This window comes from Kogia breviceps, chromosome 15 (assembly GCF_026419965.1).
Source record: "Kogia breviceps isolate mKogBre1 chromosome 15, mKogBre1 haplotype 1, whole genome shotgun sequence".
Classification (NCBI taxonomy): domain Eukaryota; kingdom Metazoa; phylum Chordata; class Mammalia; order Artiodactyla; family Physeteridae; genus Kogia; species Kogia breviceps.
In genome coordinates this window covers 19,320,032-19,347,084 of record NC_081324.1, presented here as the reverse complement: position 1 = coordinate 19,347,084, position 27,053 = coordinate 19,320,032, and the positions used below count along the sequence as shown (strand labels likewise).

Below are 27,053 nucleotides of genomic sequence, written 5' to 3'. Positions count from 1 at the left end.
CTTCCCAGCAGGAAGAGCGACCTAACGCCCTGCCCCTCGCCCTTCTAGCCCCAGCGCCCGAGCGCCACGCATGCGCACCGCAAGCCAGCGCCATGTTGGGTCAGTTTGAAAGGGAGCGCGGGCGATGCGCTCGGCTGTGACGGCGGAGGAACCTGCTAGGTAGCGGAGCCTGAGGTCGGGTGGCGTCCGGGTCTGGGCGCTTTGTCGCGTCTCCCGTCGGGTGGCAGGCCAGGGCTTTGGGTGGAGAGTTGAGGACGTGTGCCCTTTTCTCTCTTTTCGGGCCTTCGTCGGTGAGTTCGGCCGGAAAAGGGCGTGTATTTTCGAAAGGCGTCCCATCCTTTGACAGCCCGAGGGGAGGGGTGGGCTGTCTCCCGAGGGAGGGGGCGGGATGAGAGTCCTGGTGGAAAGCGGGCAACTTTAATGGGTGGGTCGCGGAACGGGACCGAGAGGACCTGACTTGGACCTCGAGGCGCTGTCGGCGATTGAAGCGGGCAGGGAGGCAGGGTCTTGGGCTTTAGGGGCCGTCACCTCGGCAAAACTGTCCGCTCGCTCTTGTTGTCTGATGAATGGTTTGTGAGAAGCCTGTGTCTGGGACTGCGGTGGGGGGGTGGGTGCTGGAATCCCCGGGGGAGGTGTTTCCTAGTTAAGGGCGGAAGCTTTGAAGCCGAAGATGCTCCGCTGCAGGGGCGCCAGCGATCTTCGTTTTCCAGGGTCATTAATTCTTGGTTTTTTGCTGCAGAACAAACACATGTTTATTTTGATAACATAAATCAGAGCTGTTATTTCTCAGAGTTCTGCGTTTCCTGTGAGATATTCTCATTGGTAATTTAACGCTCTACGTTCTGTTTTTGAATGAAAGGTAGTAGAGATCTCTGGCCACTCGTGCTAACGTTCTATTCGTCGGAATGATGGAATTCCTTTTGGAGATACACACTGAAGTGTTAACGGAAGAAATGGTAAGATGCAGGGAATTTGCTTCCAAATAATTCTGTGGCGGAAGTGAGAAGTGGGTGGATAGAGTTTCGTTGTGTTGGTAGTTGAAGCAGGATGATGGGTGCACAGGAGTTGATTAAACTTTTCTTTCTTCTTTGGTGTACTTTTAGAAACTTTGCACAATAAAAATTAAGTTGTGGATTTCCTTTTTGCCTCCTGTGAATTAAGATAAATGTTATTACCCACTTACTGAGCACTATAATCCAACAGCTTTCCCTTTTAGGGTTTTGTTTTCGTTTTCAAGGTTTTGTAAAATAAATTATAAAATCGGTAACCTGTCCTGTGTTGCAATAAGGGAGGAAACGTTTGGTCAGGTTTGTTATCCAAGCAATGTTTACTTGAGAAAAGTTAAAATCATTAGTGAGGGGTGAAGAAAGGGCAGAGCTGACTTGGCCTAGCCATTCTTTAGAGGTATACCGATAGTATCACAGCATTCAGGGAAATCAGAGGCTAAATAACCATTATCGTATGTTCTGCTGCTGCTTGCACTGACTAGTGCCAGCTCTGACCTTTTACTCTTTTCTTCTTAAACGGAAAACTTTCTCAGTATTTTAAAGTCAAATTTGACAGTTACTAAGATTACATTAAAAGTTGTTAAAACTTAAACGTTCCAAAAATTATAGCCCAAAATTAAACATATTAATTTTATAACATCATAGCATGTGTTAAGTCCTAGACATTAAGCTTTCATTTTTACTTCAGAAAATCCACTGATTTAATTCTAAAAGAATGTCATATTATTTACTGAAGTAGTGCCTGTTCATTCTGTTATTTCTTAGGTTTTCAAATATAGATCCTATTGTTGCTATATTAAGGTAGACTGGAATTCTCTCAATTTTAATAATGGAAAAACAGATGAATACATTAAGCCAATTTCCAAACTATTAAGTCTCCTTTGAAAGAGAGGTGGGCTGAATCCATTTTACGTAAGAATTGAAAATAGTGAGGATAGTATCAAAAATGAATGTCAGGGGGCTTCCCTGGTGGCGCAACGGTTGAGAATCCGCCTGCCGATGCAGGGGACGCGGGTTCGTGCCCCGGTCCGGGAAGATCCCACATGCTGCCGAGCAGCTGGGCCCGTGAGCCATGGCTGCTGAGCCTGCGCGTCCGGAGCCTGTGCTCTGCAACGGGAGAGGCCACAACAGTGAGAGGCCCGCGTACCGAAAAAAGAAAGAAAGATTAAAAAAAAGAATGTCAGAAAATGATTATTGACAGTGTTATTTTAGGAAAAGAACATTTTGCTAGCTCATTATATGGTAAGACTTGCAGTTTATTTCTTTATAAATGAATATTGTATATTATTTTGTTTTCTCAAGTCTTGGGGGAAGGGGTTGGCTAAAGTTACATATTGGCATTTAAAATGTTGAAGGTGGGTATTCTCCATTGTTCCTTCTTGTTTCAGCTACGTCATTTGATGCCTTTTAAAAATTTATCAAGCACCTACTATGTGCAGCACGTGGTGGTAGGCTTAAGAATTGAAAAATATTTTGTATAGGGGAATGTTAGGTATTGTGATGTCATAGACTACTATATCAGCATAAGAAAAGACTGTACATCAGTAGCTTTTAGGACTTTAAAAAAAAAGTGAGTATTCTTCCCTTGGTACTTTCTATACATAGTCTTATATGATTTTTGTATACATAATTTCAGGCACATAATAGGTGATCAATAAATGTTTTCTAAATTGATGATGAAGGAATTCACAATAATTAAAACAGATAATCTATAATGTGCATTACCTAAAAATAATTTATAGATAATGGATTTTATTTTTTAAAGAAAGTTACAAAACATTTACAGATTTAGTAATTTCTCTGTGTATAGCTATTATTCCTTTCAATTGGAACTTTAACCTTTTGTTTTTGTATTACAGTTGTTTCTAAGAGAAAGGAGTAGAAATAACGCATTTTGAGGAAGCCATGGCAAAATTAAATACAAAGTGCAGAGTTTGTTCTCGGGGATCTTCAGTATCTTCTCTGTTAGCAAGCTGCAACCTGAGTGGTAGTAATTCCTCTAACTCTGATGGCTCTTTTCAGTATAAGGATAGACTGTACAGTTCTGCATCTCAGGCTCTACAGGCCTATATTGATGATTTTGATCTAAGCCAAATGTATCTTGGTGCAAGCACTGGAAAGATTAACATCGATAAATGTTCTGCTAATATGCCAGAATTCTCCAACTATGTTTATAAACCAAAGAATGGTATGCTTTATTCTTCGTTTTCTTTTTGCCTACCGATTTAAAGCATTTTGAGAGATGTATTGTAGCCTTGGAAAACTAAATGCTTCTTTTGGGGTAAAAATGACTTGTAATATTGAGATCTGGATATATTTCTTAAATGATTTTGTAATTTTCTGGTTCTCAGGAGTTTTCAGGTAAGATCCCCTTTTGACCTTGGAGGAGAAGCTCATGAAATGTAACTAATAATAGTAGATGGCTGATCCTAAACGCATAAGCCATTCTATTATAGCATAATGGAAATAGCATTGACTTGGTGGTTCTAGCTTTCATTAACTAGCTTAATGACTTTAAACAAATCTCAGCCTTTCAGAATTTATACTTGATCAATTCCAATTGATGGGATAGGGCTATATTAGTCTTCCTGATCTGTATTCTGTGGGATAGTAATATTCACAAGATGTAAAGGGTTTTTCCTTGGTAAGGTTTCCATGAATACAAGTTTGGAAAATGCATCTGCTGATAATCCAGTTAACACTTTTCTGAGCACTTACAAAATCGCCCCTAGTGTGGAAAAAGTTTACATTCTACTCTTAGAAGTGGGTAGTATATTCCAGAAGGGAAAATGACAAACATGATTCTTAATTCTTAATTTTCATTTACTGTTGAATATTATGAAGTATTTTTATATGTGATACAGGAAGAGAAACAGAACTATGCTTTGTTTTTCAGCTTTTGAAAATCTTGATGACAAAAAAGATTTGTCCTTATCCTGTAGAGGACAGACTATTAATGACATGGACTCCGTTAGCCTAACAACTGATGATCTATTAAAACTTCCAGCAGATGGATCGTTTTCTTTCACTTATGTTGGAGCAGGTCATGGAATTAGCAAGAAAAGCAAGAAACGTAGTGGAAGACTGAGTTCATCCAACAGTGAAAAGAATCAACATTTTCAAGAACCAGCCGCTCTCCTGGGCAAGGATAACTTAGTTACCCCGGTTGTATACACAAATGTAAAAGGAAAGCAGCGTGGTAGGCTGAAGAACCCAAAACTTGTGGATAAGGCTAATAAATGTGTTTCTGTACCATCTTTATCTTTTAACAAGAAATCATCTTTTAGGGACAGTTCAGAACACAATCTTGAAAAGAATTACCCAAGATGGCTCACTAGCCAGAAGTCTGACCTTAATGTTTCAGGGATAACGAGTATACCAGATTTCAAATACCCAGTCTGGCTCTACAATCAAGACTTGCTGCCCGATACAAATAGTCAAAGGATTTATCAGATATTTAAAGAAGATCACTGTTCCCCTAGGCATAGTTACCAGGCACAAAGAACTTCTCGGCTAATGAATAAATTAGATTGTTTTGAATATTCTTTTGAACCTTCAAACAATTCACATTCCTTGAGTGATGATAAAGGATTAGTTAACGAATGTAAATATGATTCTGGACATAGCCAATGTCAGTGTGACAATCCACTTCTCCCAGGATCCAAAAAGCCATTCAGTGGTAATTGTTTTTTGTTTGTTTGTTTTTGTTTTTTTTTGCGGTACGCGGGCCTCTCACTGCTGTGGCCTCTCCCATCGCGGAGCACAGGCTCTGGACGCGCAGGCTCAGCGGCCATGGCTCACTGGCCTAGCCGCTCCGCGGCATGTGGGGTCTTCCCGGACCGGGGCGCGAACCCGTGTCCCCTGCATCGGCAGGCGGACTCTCAACCGCTGCCCCACCAGGGAAGCCCTGTTGTTTTTAAGAACCAAAGAAAGTGCTATAAATTTGACCTCACATCTAGGGGTTTTTATGTCATATTCTTGATGTAACCATCAAGTGATATATCTGTTTTGAACTCTTATGGTCTTCATTTATGTAGCATTTTGTGACTGGAAAATGTCTTTTCTTTTTTTCTTTGTGTCACAACAGATGTCACATTTTAACATAGCTTGCTATTACAGATATGTGTGTATTCCAAATTATGTGAATTCTTGTTGCCTTTGTGAGGTTTTGCTGTGCTTTGCATTTATTTCTTTTCTTAAAGAATTAATGTGATCTTTTAAATTAGGTGACAGAATTGAATTGCTTATCCTGAAGGCCAAGAGGAATCTAGAGCATTGTACTGAAGAATCACCGAAGTCTATGAAAAAGGATGACAGTCATTGTTCATTAGATAAACTTGAAGCAGAAAGATCATGGGAAAATATCCCTGTTACTTTGTAAGTAAGTTACAATAGAAAAATTACTCAGTTTTCCAAATGAAGAATGTCATGTGGACATCTGATTTATTTTTTAAATAACAATGATAATTAACAGTGGTAATAACATGGTAATTCTGTAGAGCATAGCTTTCAGTGTTGCTTGCTTTAAATTGCATTTTTCATTTGTTACCACAAGATGGCATAATATTTCATAATCTTAGGTACATTATATAATTTTTGTCTTTGTTACATGGTCCTTTTGTTGCACTGTAAAATATTGATATATATTAAATATGAGGAATTAGAACCAAAAGCAACTATTTTGCAAATGGAGAAGGCTATGAAATTCTTGTTACTTTTTTTACATTAAGTTTTTTCTTCCTCTGTATTCTCTCAATGTATTAGAGTTATTCATTTCTTTTCATTTACAGTTTACTTTCTTAGTCATTATTTTCTGTAAATAATGGTGCATTTTCTTGTATGGTAAATTTTTGCAGTTTCTAAGATTGTTTTCATTTGTGTACTTAACCTTTCTATGCCATAGTTTCTCAGAATAATTTAAAAAGTGTCTACCTAGATACCTGTGAATGTGAGTATAGAAGAAGAATCGAGAGCTTAGGTATGAAAGTTTCTTTTAGTGATATTATTACACGTATATTCATCAGAAATGCATTCTTTGTAATCCTGTATCCTGCCTTAGGCTCTGATAATTTATTATCTTCAGTTGTCTAAGCCTTCATTCTGTTATAGACAGAGTCTGTTAATTCCTGAATCCTTTTTTTGATTGCTTCTCAGTTGAACATCTTATTTTTTTGTAAGTGGACACTGACTAATTCTAGTTTGGAATCTTGGCTCTGTCACTTCCTTGCTGAGACTCTGTACAAATTACTTCTACTTCGGGGTTGTGAGGATTCAGTTGATTAGAAAATAAATATACAGCACTATTTACAATAGCCAGGACATGGAAGCAACCTAAGTGTCCATCGACAGATGAATGGATAAAGAAGATGTGGCAAATATGTACAATGGAATATTACTCAGCCATAATAAGAAGTGAAATTGAGTTATTTGTAGTGAGGTGGATGGACCTAGAGTCTGTCATACAGGATGAAGTAAGTCAGAAAGAGAAAAACAAATAACATATGCTAACATATATATGGAATCTAAAAATGTATATATGGTTCTGTTGAACCGAGGAGCAGGACAGGAATAAAGATGTAGAGAATGGACTTGAGGACACAGGGAGGGGGAAGGGTAAGCTGGGACAAAGTGAGAGAGTGGCATGGACATATATACACTACCAAATGTAAAATAGATAGCTAGTGGGAAGTAGCTACATAGCACGGGGAGATCAGCTCAGTGCTTTGTGACCACCTAGAGGGGTGGGAGGGAAACACAAGAGGGAGGGGATATGGGGATATATGTATACATATAGCTGACTCACTTTGTTATACAGCAGAAACTAACACACCATTGTAAAGCAATTATACTTCAATAAAGGTGTTCAAAAAAATAAGTAAATATAAGGTACTTAGGACAGTTTCTGATTTATGATGCTCTCTTAAAAATTTTAATAGTGATGATGATCATCGAGAGTATTTTTTGTTTGTTTAGCTTCATTTCGCACTTGTTGGTTCATTAATAACTTTAAAAAAAAAACTTGGGTTAATAATTAGCTCACTTAATTCTTAAACTTATCTTTCATGTTTACTAATTTCTTATTTTCTTATCAGTTGGTTGTATTTGTATTTGTATCTATATTTGTAAAATCCTATAGCTGCAATACTTTGCTTTCAAATGGAACCAAAATAGGTGAGCAAATCGTATCAGAGATGCTTAAATAAAGAGTAAAATTTTTGAATGCATCAAATGTATTTTGTAATTAGATACTATGACTTCTGACTTGTATAATTATTATTAATGGTTTGCCCTAGTACGTTATGGTACAGTAGTTGGTTTTTGGAAGATGAAATTCATATTATGATGGATATGTTTTACATTAAATTAATGATGGTGTGAGAAGAAGGAGTAGACCTGACTTCAGTGTGATAATGACAAATTATTATCAATCTGTCATCAGAAACAAAACTGACTGGGAAATACTCAAAGTAGTGTGCTGAGAGATAGAATAACTACAGCCAGACAATTTTTTTTTTGGTTTAACTTTTTATAATGGAAAATTTCAAACAAATACAAAAGTATAAGAATAGTATAATGATTCCCTATGTATCCAGCACCCATCTTCTATAATCAGGTAAATGCTTTTTTGATAGTTGGTGGATGTTCAAACTCTTTGGTAAAGAATGGGGGAAAAGACTACTTGAAAGCGAGAAAAAGTTCCTAGTAAATTACAAATCAAATGAGTCAATAATGAAGTGCTGCTAATTATTGAGAAAAAATTAGCATTATGACATTTAAATGTTTTAAGAAGATTCTTAGATATCTGAGTACTTGAGTTAGAGACACATCTTCTATTGATATGTAAATGAAAAAGAAAAAATGAGTTTCTTTATTCTCTGTAACTAATAGAATTTGGTTTGGGGAAAATTTTTAACTTTTGCTGGGGATGCCCTTTCCTTCTGCTTGAACATCAAGATAGAAACTATTATTTATTGAGCTCTATTCAATGTACCAGGTATACAGAGTTAATTTATGCAATACTTCTGTAACATAAGTGGGACTACAAATGTAGAAACTGAAGTTAAGATATAAAGTTTTGTGAAGTCATATAAGTGAGTGGGACTGGTATTTGAACTCAGGAATTTTAATTTCAAAATTGATCCTTCTCCCACTTTAATCTGTCCTCTATGTTAATATGTGCCAGTTCTGGGGGAGAAGTCTGTCCTATTGCTTTGACGTAGAAGAGCATGTAACTGCCATCCCAGTAGAAACTGTTAAATTTCTGGCAGTTTTGTATATTAATATTGAGTAACTAACAATGTTTAATTGGAAAAATGCACTGCTTACTTCAAACAAATGAGCTTTTGGAGGATATTTATATTTGAAGGCTTATTTGTTTAGTTGAGACTAATGTCTTCAGTTTCTTTATCGTTTTTCCTTAAAGCTTTAAAGGAGAAGCAAGGAGATAGGGTGGGATGAAGGAAGAAGTTTAGGGAGAAGGTAAAGGAATCACTAAACAGCATCAATATGAATCCTAATGGTTATTTAGTGGTGACCACTTTAATTTAAATGATAACCATCAGTTATATACTGTCTAATTTTTGTAAATTGGGAACTTATTTGCTGTCTCATATCCTTAAATCCTAGCAAATCTCCTGTTCCGGTTAACTCTGATGATTTTCTTCAACAAACTTCAAGGGCAAAGTATGCTGACGGGTTCCTTGAAGACTTTTTAAATAATGATAATCAGGTGGGTGATGTTAAATCTTTTTAACTTATTAAAAGAATATTTATGATTAATGTATAGAGATAATAATTTCTAAGTTATTTAGATAGTATAAAACAAAAAATCACTCAAATCCCTTCTTTCCCAACACACATCCATAACATCACTCCTAGAATTATTGATAATTTTATTTTAGTATTCTAAAGTAGAGTGACCTGGGATTGAACTCTACAGGGAGCCTAAATTGTCATTACAATGGTTTTTTTTTTTTTCTTCTGGAAAACATATAAAACAGACCCTTATAGAGTAAATTATATTTTCCCATAGGGCGGTTGCTTATTGAGAGTTATGTTTCTAAGATGCAATTATACATTCCTATGATTTAAAATGGGAAATTTATTATCCAGCTTTATAAAATCAGCATATGTGTATCTTGCAAATAACCCTAAAATAAAGTGTAAATGTGTATATGTACACATAAGGAATGATATATAATATGATTTAGAAGTATAAGCCATGGCTGTTAAATATTGAAATCCACTTGATATTTTAACATCTGGAAGATATGAGAGATTGAACACTCAAAACAAAAATTAGCTAAAACTTTTAATACAATATACATCTATTCCTTCAGTGAAATTTACTAGAGAAACTAGAGGCTGTCAGAATATGTCTGACCTTAGGGCTCTTTTTTTTTTTTTTTTTTTTTTTTTTAATATTTATTTTGTCTGTACCTGGTCTTAGTTGTGGGATGCAGGGTTGCAGACTTCTTAGTTGTGGCATGCATGTGGGATCTAGTTCCCCGACCAGGGATTGAACCCGGGCCCCCTGCATTGGGAGTGCAGAGTCTTACCCACTGGACCCCCGGGAAGTCTCTGACCTTAGAGCTCTGTATAAGATACTATAGCAGATGCTGATTAAGTGAAGCTTAATTATCAAATATTTATTTGCCAAATATTTGGATACCAAGCACTTTTCTAGGAACTGTATTCCTAATAGTAAATAAGAGAGAAGAAACCTTGCATCTTGGATTTTTTATTCCAAGTTGGAGAGATAAGCTATATTAAAATATAGTATATAAGGGAATACTACAAATGTTATGAAGAAAAATTACTTGGGATAGAGAAATTTTAACTAGAGTAGGTAGGAATGGCCTCTCTAGTGAGGTGATGTTTGCGCCAAAACCTAAAATGAGTGAATAAGCCGTGTATGTACCCATAGGGAAGTAACTTTACATGTAGAGGGAATAGTAAGTGCAGAAACCCCAAGGCAGAAAAGTGTTTGGCATGTTCAAGGAATATCAGAATCCAGTCAGTGTAGCTCAATCAGAATGAACAAGGAAGAATGATTAAGAGATAAGATGGAGAGGTAACCAGGAGTCAGATCATGTAGCTATGTAAGCAATGGAATGAAGATTTTATGTTTTATTTTAGCGAGATGAGAAGTCACTGGAGTACTTTGGAGGAATGAAATTATCAGATCTACATTTTAAAATATAAACAGGCAGCTGTATGGAACATAGACCTTGAAAGGAGCTAGAGAAAGACAGGGAACCCAGTTAGGAGGCTTTTGCAGTCTTCCAGGATAGGAATTGTAAAGGCCTGGGTTAGGTGGGTACATTGGAGGTGGTCAGAAATAGTTAGACTTGGGATGTGTTTTGAAGGTGACCTTGTAGGATGGAGATAGAGAGGATTCAAAGGATGAGTCCAAGATGTTTGAGCCAAGCAACTAAAGATTGGGTGGTACAATTTACTTGGGTAAAGAGTGCTGGTAGAGGCACAGATTTGCCTAAGTTTTTCAAAGTTTGAGATGGATGACTGTTAAATACTAACCAACTAATTAATCCCTTTTCTTATGCCTTTACACACACAACCTCACTACCACGGTGTTTTTTTATTTTAAAATAATTTTAGATGTACAGAAAGTTGCAAAAATAATAGAGGTCGTTCCTGTCACTCTTCTCCCAGCTTCCCTAATGTTAACATCTCGTATCATAATGCTCACATAGGCCCAGTACTGTTACCTGAACTACAGACCTTATTCTGATTTCACCAGTTTTTCTACCAGTGTCTTGTTGCAGGATCCAGCATTGCATTTAGTTGTCATGTCTTCTTAATTTACTTCAGTCTGATGGTTCCTCAGTCTTTCCTTGTCTGTCATGACCTTGACACTTTTGAAGTTACTGGTCAGTTGTGTTTTTTTGTAGATAGTTCCTGAATTGGGTTTATCTGAAGTTTTCTCATGATTAGAATGAGGTTATGAATTTTTGGCAAGAATGCAACAGAAATCATGCTGTGCCCTTCTCAGTGCATCATATCAGAGGGTTCATGATATATTGATATCATTGGTAATATTGATATGTTCCTTAGTTCAGGCTGCTGTAATAATATGCCATAGACCAGTTGGCTTAAACAACAAACATTTATTTTTCACAGTTCTGGAGGCTGAGAAGTCCAGATGAAGGTGTCTGGTGAGATCCTGCTACCTAGTTTGCAGATGGTCATCTTCTCGTTGTATCTTCACATGGCAGAGAGCAGAGAGGGAGAAAGCTCTCTGTTTCTCTTCTTATAAGGGCACTAATCCCACTCTTGAGAGTTCTAGCTTTATGACCTAGTTACCTCACAGAAGCCCCTCCTCCAAATACTGTCACATTGAGATTAGGCTTCAACATTTGAATTGTAGGGGGGGACACAAACGTTCAGTCCAGAGCAATATATTAATACAATAATATGTAATATATAAAATTATAATGTATTAATACTTGTAATGTTAGTCTTGAACACGTGGTGCCTACTGGTTTTCTCTTTAGTAAAACATGGTTTCCCCTTGTAATTAATAAATATCGTAGGGGAGATACTGTGAGACTATGCAAGTAGTATCAAACTTTCATCTACTAATTTAGTATCCATTGGTGGATATTGACTTTTTGTCTGCATTATTAATTGAAATTCTTTTGTAATGAAGAGCTATTCCTTCTCCCCCATTTATTTATTCAACTATTTATATTAGGACTCATAGATATTTTATTTTATTCTAGGTTTAATACAATACAATATTATTACTTATTTTGTTGCTTAAATTGTTTTAGTTTAGGCCATAAAGAGTTGCTTCAGGTTGGCTCCTGTGTCCTTTTGACATGTCCCTATGCTTTTTTGAGCACTTCTCTGAGGAGCCATGGTTCTTTTTATTGGAAAATGGTGTTTAGAAACTGAGATCTAGGCACTAGGTGTGCTTATTGCTGCTGGGTTTTTTTGTTTGTTTGTTTGTTTGTTTTTTTTTTTTTTTTCGGTATGCGGGCCTCTCACTATTGTGGCCTCTCCTGTTGCGGAGCACAGGCTCAGTTGCCATGGCTCACGGGCCCAGCCGCTGCACGGCATGTGGGATCTTCCCGTTCCCAGACCGGGGCACGAACCCGTGTCCCCTGCATTGGCAGGCGGATTCTCAACCACTGCGCCACCAGGGAAGCCCTGCTGCTGGGTTTTTATTTATTCTAGACTTCCTCAGCAGGCAGACTTAGGAAACATAAGTTTACTAAGCCACGCGTGCACACATACATATTTGTATATCTATTTACATATGTATATTTTATATGTAGGTATAAAATCATGAGTTCGTACTGATACTACTGATTCCCGTCCAATATCACAGGGTTTGTTTTAACCCCTCTGTTCCTTATTTGTAACTTCTTTCTCATCTGGTGAGAATCTTTACTCTTATTATCTATAATAGGTTTACTTATTTTTTCAGTCTTAGCGTATGCCTAGTTTCAGAATTGCTAACCCATACTGCTGTAAGAAACACATTTACAAATTAGATTATATTATTTGTGTGTGGTTCTTTTTGTCTTTTGCCTTACAATAGCCAGTCAAAATATTCTTTTCCAAACTTACCGTGGTTAATTATTTTCTGCCCAACTCCTTTCAGTGTGGTCATGTTGTTCATTTGTAATGCTGTTAAGTGGCTCATTTTTTTTATTGTGTAAATTGGGTTATTCCCACATTTTATGTGGTTTAAATAATTGTTTTTTGAATATGTGAAACATTACTATAGTTCTGAGAGTCAGAGCTATACTATACAAAAAGACGTATTCAGAGACATTCACTACAAGGATTTAATGAGAAGTCTCAACAAATTCTATCAAACATGCCAACGTTTATTAAACATTCATTCGTGAATGGCACAGAACAGTTCATATAATCTGTTTTGTACTTTTCTTTTTTGGTATTCTGACCACAATTTTGCCTGAAAAGTTCACTCAAGGCAGACATAGCAAATTGCAGAGGCAAGCTTTTGTAATTTTTATGGTTGGCATTAGGCAACCTGAATTTCTTCTAAACCAGTGGCTGGATGCAGATCATTTAGAGATAATGCCTCAGGTGCTGTCTCCAAGGTTCTAGGAGTATAGGCGGAACTGGATCCTTATTTTCTTTTTCTTTCTTTCTTTTTAAAAAAATTTTGGTAAAGTATATATAATATTTACTATTTTGACCATTTTTAAGTGTATAGTTCTGTGCAATAAGTACCTTCACATTGTTGTGCAACCATCACCACTATCTATCTCTAGAACTTTTTCAGCTTTACCAACGGAAACTCTACCCACTAAATACTAACTCCCCATCCTCCTTTACCCCCAGCCTCTGCTAGCACCATTCTACTTTCTGTCTCTATGACTTTGATTATTCTAGGAACCATATATGTTTTAGTCTGCCGAGGCTGCCATAACAAAATACCATAGGCTGGGTGGCTTAAACAACAGATATTTGGTTCTCACAGTTTGGGAGGTGGGGGAATCTAAGATCAAGGTGCTGACTGATTCTGTTACTGGTGAAGGCTCTCTCCCTGGCTTGCATACAAGCCACCTTCCCACTTTGTCCTCACATGGCCTTTCCTTGAGCTCTTAAGTATCTCTTTATGAGGATACTAATCCTATGGTTTCAGGGTCCCACCCTTATAACCTCACATAACCTTGATTACCTCCTTATAACCTTATCTCTAAATACAGCCACATTCAAGGTTAGGGCTTCACCATGAATTCTGGGGGAGGGACACAGTTCAATCCATAGCATCATATAAGAAGACTCATACTATATCGTTCCTTTTGTTACTGGCTTATTTCACTTAGCATAATGCCTTCAAGGTTCATCCATGTAGTATCTGTCAAAATTTCCTTCCTTTCTTAGATTGAATAATACACCATTGTATGTATGTATCATGTTTTGTTGATCCATTTATCTGTTGATGGACACTTAGGTTGCTTCCGCCTTTTGACTGTTGTGAATCATGCTGCTATGAACATAGGTGTACAAATACCTGCTTGAATCTCTGCTTTCACTTCTTTTGGGTATATACTCAGAAGGGGAGTTGCAGGATCATTGTAGTAATTCTATATTTAGTTTTTTGAGGAATTACCCTACTGTTTTCCACAGGAGCTGCACCATTTTATTACGTTCCCACACCTGTTTCTTTTTTTTTAACATCTTTATTGGAGTATAACTGTTTTACAATAGTGTGTTACTTTCTCCTTTACAACAAAATGAATCAGTTATACACATACATATGTTCCCATATCTCTTCCCTCTTGCGTCTCCCTCCCTCCCACCCTCCCTATCCCACCCCTCTAGGTGGTCACAAAGCACCGAGCTGATCTCCCTGTGCTATGTGGCTACTTCCCACTAGCTATCTATTTTACGTTTGGTAGTGTATATATGTCCATGCCACTCTCTCACTTTATCACACCTTACCCTTCCCCCTCCCCATATCGTGAAGTCCATTCTCTAGTAGGTCTGTGTCTTTATTCCCGTCTCGCCCCTATGTTCTTCATGACCTTTTTTTTTTTCTTTTAGATTCCATATATATGTGTTAGCATACGGTATTTGTTTTTCTCTTTCTGACTTACTTCACTCTGTATGACAGACTCTAAGTCCATCCACCTCACTACAAATAACTCCATTTCACTTCTTTTTATGGCTGAGTAATATTCCATTTTATATATGTGCCACATCTTCTTTATCCATTCATCTGTTGATGGACACTTAGGTTGCTTTCATGTCCTGGCTATCGTAAATAGAGCTGCAATGAACATTTTGGTACATGACTCTTTTTGAATTATGGTTTTCTCAGGGTATATGCCCAGTAGTGGGATTGCAGGGTCGTATGGTAGTTCTATTTGTAGTTTTTTAAGGAACCTCCATACTGTTCTCCATAGTGGCTGTATCAATTTACATTCCCACCAGCAGTGCAAGAGTGTTCCCTTTTCTCCACACCCTCTCCAGCATTTATTGTTTCTAGAGTTTTTGATGATGGCCAATCTGACCGATCCCACACCTGTTTCTTATACCCTGTTCATATAACTATGGAGAGTGCCTTTAAAATCTTTTTGGCCACTATGCTTAACTTCCTATATATGTTATACTGTCTATGTTGAAATATTTTAAATTATAGACATCTTAAGAGGCCTATTTTCCACTTTGTGGATGATTATCAGGACACAGCAACTCATTTGAAAGATGTAAAAATAAAGGTAAGACTTTTAAAAAGGAGTTTAAAAATATCCTGCACAGGTTCTCTTAACTGACCACCTTATGTGGCTAAGTGCTGTTGCCTTCTTTGGATGCAGATAAGATCAGTGGTAATCGAGGTGTGAGTGTTTTTAAGGTAGCAAGGAATGTGTGGTCCATAAAGAGGTGAAAAACCAGCATTCCCTGTGTGAAAAGGTATTTGGAAGTGTGCAGAGCATATGATATTTGAAATTCTAGTCCTTGTTCAGCTGATAACCAGCATAATTTACACACTTGAAAAGAGCATACTGACTTACCTGCTCTCTGAAGACCTTTCTGTTCTAAAAATCTATAATTTTAAATGTACTAAGTGAATGCATTGCAAATGTAAACATGTACCATTCATTTTAAAAGAACAAGGACTGGGAAGGATATGCCAAGCTGTTAATAATGATTGTCTTTAAGTGACTGGGTAAGGGGAGGTTTATGAGTTACAGTTTTGATTTGTTGGAACACTTTATTGACATGTATTATTTGGATTTTGCATTAATTTTATATTGTGGGGAAATAATACAAAATACAACTTTTCCCCTTCTGAATTTGGATGGTTTATCATTCATCTGTTTTAACTTTTAGAGCTGTACTCTTTCTGGAGGGAAACATCATGGTCCTGTTGAAGCCCTGAAACAAATGTTATTTAATCTTCAAGCAGTGCAAGAAAGTTTTAATTGGAATAAAACCACAGAGCCAAAAGGCGAAATTAAACAAGTAAGCACAGACTTAATTTATGAATTGAAATCTATGAATGTGAATTGAGATCTATGAATGTGAATTGAGATCTGTGAAGGATAAGATTTCCTCCTAGGTCTTTCTTAGCTTGACCTCTAATTTTATGTTAATAAGCATGGTATATAACACATGTCGTAGAGTTAAACTGTTATTCTCTTTTTTAGAAAGTAACTTACTCAAATTTAATACTGTAAGATTTTTGCAGTTGTGCACCCCTCAATGGATTGTTCTATTAAGTTTATGGTTATAAATACAACATCGTATTTAGATATGATGTTATTAAAACTGTAGATGAAAGGATTGTAAGAGTTGTTAAAATGCCCTATAAAATTATTCTGTCTAGTCCAACTTCTTGTGTTTATATTTGAGGTGGCCTAGAGAACCTTTCAACATTAGACTTCTCCCCATTACTTTTGTCATCTGACGTTTAATTTTGTTACCATGTGTTTATTGACTCAATATGGTTATGTAAAGTTTTATTTTAAAGTAATTGTGTTTTTGTATATTTCCTAGGAATTTGGAAATCTGTTTCTGCTTTGGGCTGATATTTCATAGGGGTCGAATTTTCCTCACAGTAGTATAGTGTTTACAAACCTAGCTTATGTTCTCCCAAGCCCGATTGTGAATTCTAATTCTGCCACTTACTAGCAAGTGCAGTATTTGTACAGATCACTTAACCTCCTTAATTTCAGTTTCCTCTTCTGTAAAATGAGATTGTTGAGAAGACAAATTGAAACAAACTATAGAAAGTACTTACTATAGTGCTTGGCACCTGGTAAAAACTTAATACCTGGAAAATACTTAATACATTTTAATTGATACTGTTTATTTTGTTATTCAGTAGAGCTTTACAAAATTCAGTTTTCATTACAAGTGAGTGTACTAGATTTTAGGAACTATCACGTGCTACTCACTTAAGTTGTATTTCTTCATTTTTCTCCTTACATTCTGATGATCATCACACTAACATACAGTGCAATCCATCCTTCTTTTCCTTCCCCTTTTAAACATTCTTGAGAGAAAGCCTTGTTCAGTAAAGTCATAATTTCAAGCCAAGATTTGATATTTAATGAACAAACATTTAGAAGCATACTTTAGGACAGTTGCAAGATGAAAAAGTTGTAGTATTTTTAGAATAAAAAAAATATATATATATTTAATGCTTTACTGAAAATTATTTGCTTAGAAGTATTTCCTTGGGAATGCAGACAATATTTTTAATGTTCTTATTAATCACATATTAAATAGCATTTAAGTGTATAATTATAGAATATTTTCACTGTTTTATTGTATTTGGTGTTTTTAATAATAGGTTTCAGAAGATGATTTCTCTAAATTACAGTTGAAGGAAAGTATGACTCCTATTAATAGGTCACTTCAAAAGTAAGTGTTCTCTGTTAATTTCTGAGTATGTTATTGGATACAGACATCTCTGATTGGAATCAGAAGGTTACAGGATGGAATTAAAGTAGCTGGAAGAGGAGGTGTGCTAGGTATATTTAAGATTCTCAGAGCATATTGTTTAATCCTGAAATTTTCTCTTAAACTTGTGCTATTTTCTATTTAAAATGTTCCTAGGGCCTAACGGGATAACTGTAGACACTTAAAATATAATAGATGTGAATGACCTAGGGAAATTCTCTTTTTATATCTGAGTAATACCAACAATTTGAGATAGTATTGGTGTGGATATTCTGGAAGAACAACTTGTACATGAAATGTGTTGTCATATATTCCCTCTAGAAGAGATAAATAATCATAAGTAAGTATATCATTATTTGACATATTGCCACAGAAATTTAAGTGGATATAATGTCCTGGATATAAAGATAGGTCTAAATGCCCTAAGGTGTTAATCTACTTATTTTCTTAGTTACATGTCTTAAAAAGTTGGGAAGAATTTCCTATAGTCATGATATTGGTAGAAGAGATGGATATTTATTTTATGGATTTGATCGTGTGAATATGAAGTGCCCTCAAAAGATGGAATACTGAGTTTAAGGTTTTTTACTTTGTAACAAACACCATTTTGCTTGACTGTAAGTGGGGCTAAACAAATACGGTCTACCTTTTGTCCTTTCAGAATTTGCTTAGGATTCTCTTACCTAAGGAAGCGGTGGAAAAGTGAAACAGTAGACATGTAAACTTATGACTCTAATTGTCATGAGATATATGTGTCATTTTTGTTTTCATACTTAAAAAAATATGTATATATGTGTGATTATTTTTTCCCCTCTACTTCTAGTATTCTGGGTAGAATTAATGCCTCTTTCTTTGTAGCTTGACATAGTCTTGGATATAGTGTTTCATATTTAATAGGATTCAGTGAATAATGATACTAATAACTAACATTTATTGAGCATTTACCAAGTATCAGTGTTCTAAGTGCTTTTGTATGTAATTCATGTGATCTTCACAACCCTATGAGGTTAAGTACTATTATTATCTTCATAATGCAGATCAAGTAATAAAAATCAAGTAATAAAGTAACTTGCCCAAGGTTACATAGCTAGTAAAACAGCACCGGGATTCAAACCAGACAGTCTGATTCTATAGCCTGTGTTCCTAACACTCCTCTCATTAGTGATAGTGGTGCATTATCCTTTTAGACTAGGTACAGTGCCTCAGTTGATTATCTAGGATAAAGACCTCGTTCTGCTTTAAAATTCAAAGTAGATGACCTCAAGCTTTGATATGAACACCTGTGTCAAAGGCGTAAATGTGTTTTCCGAGTTAAAGTTCATACCCTGGAAGATGTTTTTCTCGGTGAAAATGAACCCTGAGCCATAAGTAATTAAATAACCACAAAAATTGATACTGATTATAGGTGCTTTTACCATTTTCTGTAATTTTTTTTGATAGTAGTAACTTCTTTCTAGCGTAGGCAATCAGTAGTCTTGCTACATATAGAATGCCATTTTTAAGGCGTGAGATTCATGTTTTGTTAGATGACTTTTAGCTTTTGATTCTGTTGGAGCAGCTGAAGCAAATCTGAATTTGGCTTTTACTTTACATTTCAAAAGTATTATCAGTAAGGCATTTGTACTGTTAGGAAGTAAGTTTAGACTTACAAAAGCACGTTAGTACATTTTCCCCCGTTATTTTCAGTCTTTAGATTGACTGTTTTAAGGATAATTTAAAATTAATTCAGGGCTTCCCTGGTGGCGCAGTGGTTGAGAGTCCGCCTGCTGATGCAGGGGACACAGGTTCGTGCCCCGGTCCGGGAGGATCCCACATGCCGCGGAGCGGCTGGGCCCGTGAGCCATGGCCGCTGAGCCTGCGCGTCCGGAGCCTGTGCTCCGCAACGCGAGAGGCCACAACAGTGAGAGGCCCCGCGTACCGCAAAAAAAAAAAAAAAAAAATTCAGTCTCAGAATTTCTCTTTCTAGACTGCAGAATGTTCTGTTTAGATTTATGGTCTTTTCATATTTTAAAATAAATAGACCCAACTTTTTCAGAAGTTACAGATTATACCTTGGGTGCTTTCTTATTACGTTTCTCCCCATTCCTCAAATAACTTCTTTTCTTTCTGTTTGGATTGCTGACCAGTTTTAAAATATCTTTCATTAGCCTTAGGAAACTCCAGGATCTTAGTATGGGTTCTTTTTATTCCCTTGGAAACTCAGTTTTCTTATGTTCTCTCATTAGAAATAGCTGAGAAAGATTCATTGTATCTGAAGCATAAAATGATTGGTAGCAGCTTAAAATGTTATTTTTCCCGGAGGGATTTTGCTTTTAGTAGGAATCAAAGTTGTAATTGTTTTGTATCCCTATAACACTTAGCTTTGTCTTATGTATTTACATACTAAAATTATTATCTTTAAGCAAGTGAAAAAATTGTAGATTTTGAACAAGGGCCTTTTCTAGAATCTTTTATTATGTCATGTGCTTAGGCTGGTCGTAAAAAATGAGCAGTTGTATATTGCTTGCATACTGTAAAGGTGAGCAGTAGTAGATGATTGCAGAATCATCAGTCATCCACAAATAATTTGTTTTTGGCTTCAGAATGTGTTGTTTTACATGTAATTTGGAGATGAATGTGTAAGATTTTGTAATTCTCAATACTAAAGGCCATGCTGTGAAAACCAAACTTAATGATAGCTGGAAAATTGTCTCATTTCTCAGATCTCTTCTTGCTCAATTTTCTGGTCTTCATTCTACACTAGGGAAACACAGAATTAGCTCTCAGACTTGCAAAACTTGACCCTAAAGCAAATATTTTTCTTTATTCTAATGTGCTCATACTTTACTTAGATCTAGGAAATAGTAGGCAATTTGTTCTGAAAAGCCTTTCATTCAGTTCTTGCTGGATACTAGGCTGACTATAGGCCAGTAAACATAGTATTTAGGAGAACAGCCAGTATAGTAAGTAGTACTAGTAGAAAAACAAATGTAAGACGTCAATGAGTAAAGTATAGCTAAAGTGCCATCACATAATCAGTGTTACTGAGTTTCTGTGGGTTGATTAGTATTTACTTGAATGATCATCAATAGATGCATTGTCACAATAAGAAATGAGTTTTTTAATTTCAGTTTTTAAGGTGAATGACTATTCAATGTTGTAATACAACCCTTAGGTTAATGTTTTCCCCATTAGCCTGCTTTTTCACTTTTTGAGAGAAGAAAATCAAGAATAATTTCCTTCTACAATTTTATCCTTCCCTTCTCCCTACACTTAACTTTGAAATACCAATCACTTTTGATAGACTCTTCTCTAAACAGATCACTTTATTCTCAAAACGGAGATAGAGGTTAGATGAAAGGAACTGCCAAATGATTGAATAGCTGAAGTAGGGAGACTGAAGATTTCACACTTCTACTTAGCTTTTGTATTCCTTCCCATTATTACCCACTCCCCTTTCTACCTGACATTTTGTTTTAAAGACATAAAATATACTATATGGGATTAGAAAGGAAACCAGTTATAGTGAATTAACTATGAAAATATTAAAATACATTTCTAATAATATATGCTTCTCTTTATTGCATTTAAAATAAGACAATACGTTTAAAATACAGGTAAGTTGAAATTCATTTTGTAAAAACATGTATTAGTGTGAAGGCCTTTTGCATAACTTGAATAAATGCATTAAACCATGGTGTGCTCTTTTACTTACCTTTCACATATTGATCAGCAAACAGTTAAAGAAAGGGAATATTGGAAGGCATTGATGTCTGGGTTATCAGTGAGACTTCACTATTTGGTGGATGAACAACTAGACTTAAAGTTGTCTAATAGTTGGCCAGTTATGTCATATGAACTTTTGGACTGTAGACAGAAAGACTTAGAGGATGTATGTTTTAACAGTGGGTTTAATAACTGTTGTAATTTTGTAACTCTTATATAACTATTGTAATTTTGAAGTAGTGATGAGTATAAAACATACTTGCAATGACTATAATGTGATATGAAAATACCTCTGATTTCTATGGCATATGAGGTCACAGATTTTGGCTGTTGCTTACATTCATAATGGAAGGAAATGCTAATTTAGAGGTAGCATTTTGTGAAAATAAAGATGATTTTTTCCCCATCCAATTTCTTAGACCCTCTAAATCTAAAGGATCTGTTGACCCTCCGATTTGTAAACAGTAACATCAGATTCTAGCCACTTGTCATCTTATTTCTCTTGAATCACAGCCTGAAAAGAAAAAGGAAGATAAGCCCCAAGTATATTTACAGATTATCTTCTTCCTCATAAATATGTCTGTAGGAAGAAAATAATTCTTTAAGTAGAGAGATATTACTATAGGATGTAGAAATAATAAAGTCTAATTTTACCTCTGATTGCTTAGTAGCTCTGGGTGAGTTATTGTCATTTAGTTAATGAAGATGACAATCTCAAAAATTAACAGAAGCTGCCAAAAGGATGGCAGAATTCAGATTCTTAATACATTTGAGTAAAAGTGTCTAAGAAATAGAGTACAGGGAAATAGACATAATGCAGTAATTAACACTACTAATTTCCTCCATCTCCTTATCCTTGGTAAAGTGGAAGATGCATTTTATTTAATATACATCAATTGAACCTGTGTTGGAGACTGTAGAATAAGGTGTTATAGTCACCACCTTCCAGTAACTTCTCACTAATTTCTCACCTTAGACATTACTGGTATATTATTTCTGTTTTTCTTGGTCTCGTATTTATCAGAGATCTGAAATATGGTTGATTAACTGATATTTTCTGAGTGATACTCAAGGATCTGAAGGGTAAGGGAGAAAGAAAGCTGGAAGAATAATTTTAGAGGAAGACTAGAAAGTTAAGGGCTCCTATCTTCTTGGTTTGTCTGAGGGATGATTGAGAAAAACCAGGTTGTTGGTATAATACTACATTATTCAATGTAATTGTCATTTGTTTTCCCCCATGCTCAATAAAAATGAGTTTTCCTCAATTGTAACTGATTCTTTAGTGCTATTTAAATTTAGCTGCCTTGAATGTACATGTTAAAAATGAATTATGTCCTTTATTTCTTAAATGATATATACAGTATATCAGAAGGTATCATTTCATTCTGCAAAATTAATGAAAAAGTTGCTTTAAGTGTGACACAAATGATACCTATTATTGTTTCTTATTAGGCTACTTGGCACACTTTCCAAAAAAAAAAACCCTTAAATGTCAAACATATAATTTTTTTAAGTCAGTGTTTATAGAATTATAGATGAAGTATTTTAACCCTCAGTTATTCAGATTGCAAGGTTTTATAAAGGAAAGTTTTCAGTTTTGATACTAAAACTATTCCATAAACATCTCTCATACTAATTTTGAAGTTAAGAAACAATGTAATCACCATTTCTTTTTGCATTACTTATTCAGTCCTTAATATTGGTTTATAATGTGTTTTATACTTTTTAATGAAGGGCTTTGCACCATTTATCTCGCCTGAGAGACCTGGTTGATGATTCCAGTGGGAAACAGTCACCGAAAATGTGAAGAGGAAAATAAAAGTCTAACCAATAAGTAATCACCACAGAACAAAAATGTATTTTTTTTTCCTATTGCTTAAACTGACAAAGTAATTAGAAGCCATATATTATTCTGTGATTGGTTCAAGTATTATATATTTTTTAAAATCCAGACTTGAAAATGTCCATAGATTTTTGTGGCCTATCCTCATTTTGTGCCACAATACCAGGAGGTGAACTGTAAGGACCCACACTATATGTCCTAGTCTGACTTTGGTCTTCAGGCTGTCAGATGTCTAATAGTCAAAGATGGATGATTTCCCTTCTTGAAGTTTACATGGACTTAACTTCTTCAGCCTCCTCATCATTTTATCATCTGATTCTGGATCATTAAGAAGCTTTTCCTGGTTTCTATCCAAAATCTCTTAAATAGACTCTTTTATATAAAGTTAGTATCCACTTAAGGAGCTTGAGGAATGTCAAAATTGTTAAGGTGTATCTTATCCATATGGAAGTATGTTACTTTCAAGTTTCATAAAGCAAACATTTAAGAATATATTTGCAAATAACATTAATTGATGCAGTGCTAAAAGGATGTTTTATATTGTGAATTCCAGGAAAACCTCATTTAATTAATGCTTTGATTCTATGTAAGATAATCTTGACAGTACTTGACAGTTTATAAAATATTTTGGGGGGGTATATTTGAGATTTTAATATTTTGATATTATTTCCCAGATTTAAGTTTTGAGGTTAGCTCAAACTAGTAAAAACTGTATCAGTGGCCAGTTGCTTTATGAAATTTGATAACTAAACTTAAATGAATATGGAAAATTAGAAAGTAACTCTGTATTTTAAAACTATTTTGTAAGTGCTGAACTTTCTTTAAAGCAAACTTTCTTTAAGGTTTGTCACTAGCTAGGACTGAACAGAGCTCTATAATTTTGCAACTTCTACCAAGTGAGCATCTAATAAGCAGAAAGCATCTTTACCAACAAAATGAAGAAATAATTCATAAGACATGGTGAAGCATATTAAAAAAGCCTGATGAAATTAAAGAATAGGTATGTATACAAATAGTACAAATTAACACTACCCAAATTGGAGCATTTTTGCTAATAAGTAGCTTCACTGTCAAATAGGAATTTCTAAGTACGTTGGGTCAAAGAATTTTTCCCCCCAACTTAAAGCACTATCTAAGACCTTTGTTATAGAACTTACATATCTAAGACTGGAGTGAATCCTGTCTTTTTTTCCTTGCCTAGTGAGTCAGTCACTGTACTATTCTTTTTGCCCAGTTTGAGAGTCACTTGCTAATAAGTTTGTTTTGTTTACTCTGTGGAGGTGTTTTTGCCACAGACATTCTTATTTCTGATATGGTCTTCTGCTTCACAGCAGGTAGTTTGCATACAATCGAACAAGACATTACTTTGATGATTGAAATGTGGTTGGCCGTTAAAAGTGCAGATAGATTTTAAGTGGATGAACATAGATCTGAGCGGAGCATGTTCCAGTGAAATCCAGTATTCAACGAATTCTAAAGGCAGAGCAGACAAAGATATCAGATAATTACATATTATGTGTTGATCATTTATAATATGTTTAGTATACCTAGAAAGCATCTCCAAAGGGATTATTATGCTGTGTTGACTCTGAGTAGCACTGATTTGGTTAGTGCTCCCATTTGCAAGAACATATATCCAGTACTAAATTAGATAAGCCTGTTGTAAAATTTTGTTATAACTAGTATTTTAAGAAACTTGATTATACTTACCCCAGAGTATTTTTCCTTTTGTATTAAATATGGAAGTTTAAGTTTTTTTAGCAAAAAAGAGAACTTTATCTAAATGATTAATTCTAACCTTTCAAAAATATATATAGGAGATTCAAACAAGAAAAAAATGTGAATGATAAATGTTCAATAAATTCTTAAAGGAATTGATTTAGTTAATTGTTAAATATTTCAGTATTTTTTATTTTGAGATTTCCCGAGGAAAAAAAGGAGACAACAGTATTGAGACTGCTGAGTTGGGAATTTAAAGCAGATGAGAACAATTAGATTTTAAAAATAGAATTGTGAATACAAAGTTTTATCAACCTTTTTCTCTCTTTTAGGTATATTGAAAAATACTAAATAGAAAAAGTGATAAAATTTTAATAAGACATTTCAGATTTTTAATTGAGCATGAAGAAATTTAACCTAATTCCAAAAATTATTTGAGATCAAAGGATAAAAGTGTGATGCATATGTGAAGACTTGAAACTCAACTGTATTTTCTTTGTTAATCAGTAAGAACTCTGAGTTTTTTTCTGGGACAATTCATTTCAGCTTCAGAGAGATTTCTGACCAAACTGAGGAACTGTCTTCTTGGGTTTGTTTCGGTTATATGTCTCTCTAGTCACGTTATTTCTTGTTGAAATTTATAAATGTGGATTTGGGGGGTTATTTAGTATTCAATGTTTGGGATAATGTCTTGTTAAATCATATGCAGTTATACCAAAATGTTGCCTGAAGATAAATCATGACAAGATTTCTTTTTTTCCCCTATGTTTTGAATATGTGGAATCGCTCATAACTTTGAATTTGTTTCCTTTTTTCCTGTCCCACCTTTCACTATGTCTCAAAACCTCTTTGTTAGAAGTGCTCTCAAGAAGTAAACTTGACAATAGGCAAGTAGCATGAAAGGGAACAAAATTCATCTGTGGCTAAGATCATTTTCCTTTTTTGAACAAAAAATATTAGTTTTTTACCCTCCCAGTTTATTCTACATTGTCCTTACCATAGACCAGACATGTCTGCATAACTTTTTTTTTAATAACTTTGTTTTACAATGTAGCAAGTTCATTACATTAACTGAAACTCTAGTCCATTTGCCTCCTAGTATTTATTCACCCTTAACCATTCTTCCCCTCATTTTCAGTTCATACATCCAAAGACATCCTGACTTCGTGTTTACAAGATACTGTTGTACACACCGCCACTGTAATCTTACTGATTTATTTCAGCAAGTTTGCTGCAGCTAAATTGCTTTACTCAGATTCTCCCAAACTTTCTATGTATATTCTCACCTTTATGCATATTATTTCCCATACTTGAAATACTCAGTTTTCTTTCATTCTGGTTATTTAAAGCTTATTCTGCCATTTCTTTAAAGCTCTGACAGAGTTAATACTTAATTTTCCAAACATTCTCACTTTCCAAACTCTGGTAGGTTGGCTCTCCATTTTCCTTCCCCATCGCTCATTTAGCTGTTATATTTCTTGTTTATGTTTTTGATATTCCTCTTGTAGCAAATTTGTGTCCCTAGGGGAGAAAATGTCTCAAAAAATACTAGATGATTGATTTTCTTTTGTCTCCTTGATATTGTCTCTTACATAACGATGTATAACCAGAAACATGTAAATTTAAAGTGTTAATTGATCATTCTAAGCCTAATTTCCTATATGAGGTTGTAAGCTCAAGATAGGAGAAACCATGTCTTTTATTTATGTGATGTCCTGCAAATCCTTTGTAAAATGAGGTAAATTAAACCTATTATGGAAGAGATTTCTTTTTTGATAATACAGTTTATCAAATAAGATTAATGTTTTTGTATTTTGGATGACTTGGCTATAAGCTTTCTAACCTCTTGAGCCCTCAAAACTTTTAAGATTTTTGAGTTTTTATATATTCTGCATTTCTTCAGGTACATGAACTATTTTACAGATCTAGGACTAAGTCTAGGGAAACTTTCAGTGGCTGGTTTTCATTGTGTTGCTTCTTTGAGCCTGGCTTGATGGGAAACTATCAGTCTGGGTCCAATCTAGAAACAGAAACCACACAGTGATTGTAAACAAGAGAAGCTTAATATAAAAAAAAAGTTTTAAACTGGTCAGACTCCCAGGAGTTCAGCATTTGCAGCAGCTGAAGAAGTGGTGTTTCCCTGGACCTGGCTGCCTCCCTCTCTCCTGGGTTCCACAGGGGGAAAAGAAGTTTAAAATTGTGACAAAAGAGATAAGATGTAAGAGAGCTCCATATGGTACCCCAGAGATAAGGGGGAGTACTCAAGGAAGGACAACCTTGTAAGAAGGAGCTAAGATTTGGGTTCAGAGCTTGTTGAAGGGGTAGCTGCAGTCCACTTGATGGCACAGTTTACTGGTTTGTCCAGA

The 27,053-nt window shown here is 35.3% G+C and overlaps 1 protein-coding gene across 4 annotated transcripts; it reads left to right on the top strand.

The window, feature by feature from the left end:
• The first annotated feature begins 76 nt into the window (after window positions 1-76).
• C15H18orf54 (chromosome 15 C18orf54 homolog) lies at window positions 77-26,477 on the top strand. Of its 4 annotated transcripts, XR_009331308.2 has the most exons (10): window positions 80-290; window positions 860-956; window positions 2,867-3,195; window positions 3,904-4,686; window positions 5,234-5,384; window positions 8,634-8,736; window positions 15,846-15,977; window positions 17,311-17,381; window positions 22,860-23,968; window positions 25,020-26,477. XR_009331308.2 is itself a non-coding variant. In XM_067016118.1 (9 exons), exons 3-9 carry the CDS (start codon window positions 2,913-2,915, stop codon window positions 22,930-22,932), a joined length of 1,596 nt encoding a protein of 531 aa, XP_066872219.1. In that variant the 5' UTR covers window positions 77-159; window positions 860-956; window positions 2,867-2,912; the 3' UTR covers window positions 22,933-26,450. The 4 variants fall into 4 exon arrangements, 3 of the variants coding, with proteins under 3 accessions (XP_066872219.1, XP_066872220.1, XP_066872221.1); XM_067016118.1 differs by having other exon boundaries at window positions 77-159; window positions 22,860-26,450; XM_067016119.1 differs by lacking the exon at window positions 25,020-26,477 and having other exon boundaries at window positions 99-174; window positions 22,860-23,439.
• Window positions 26,478-27,053: the final 576 nt, after the last annotated feature.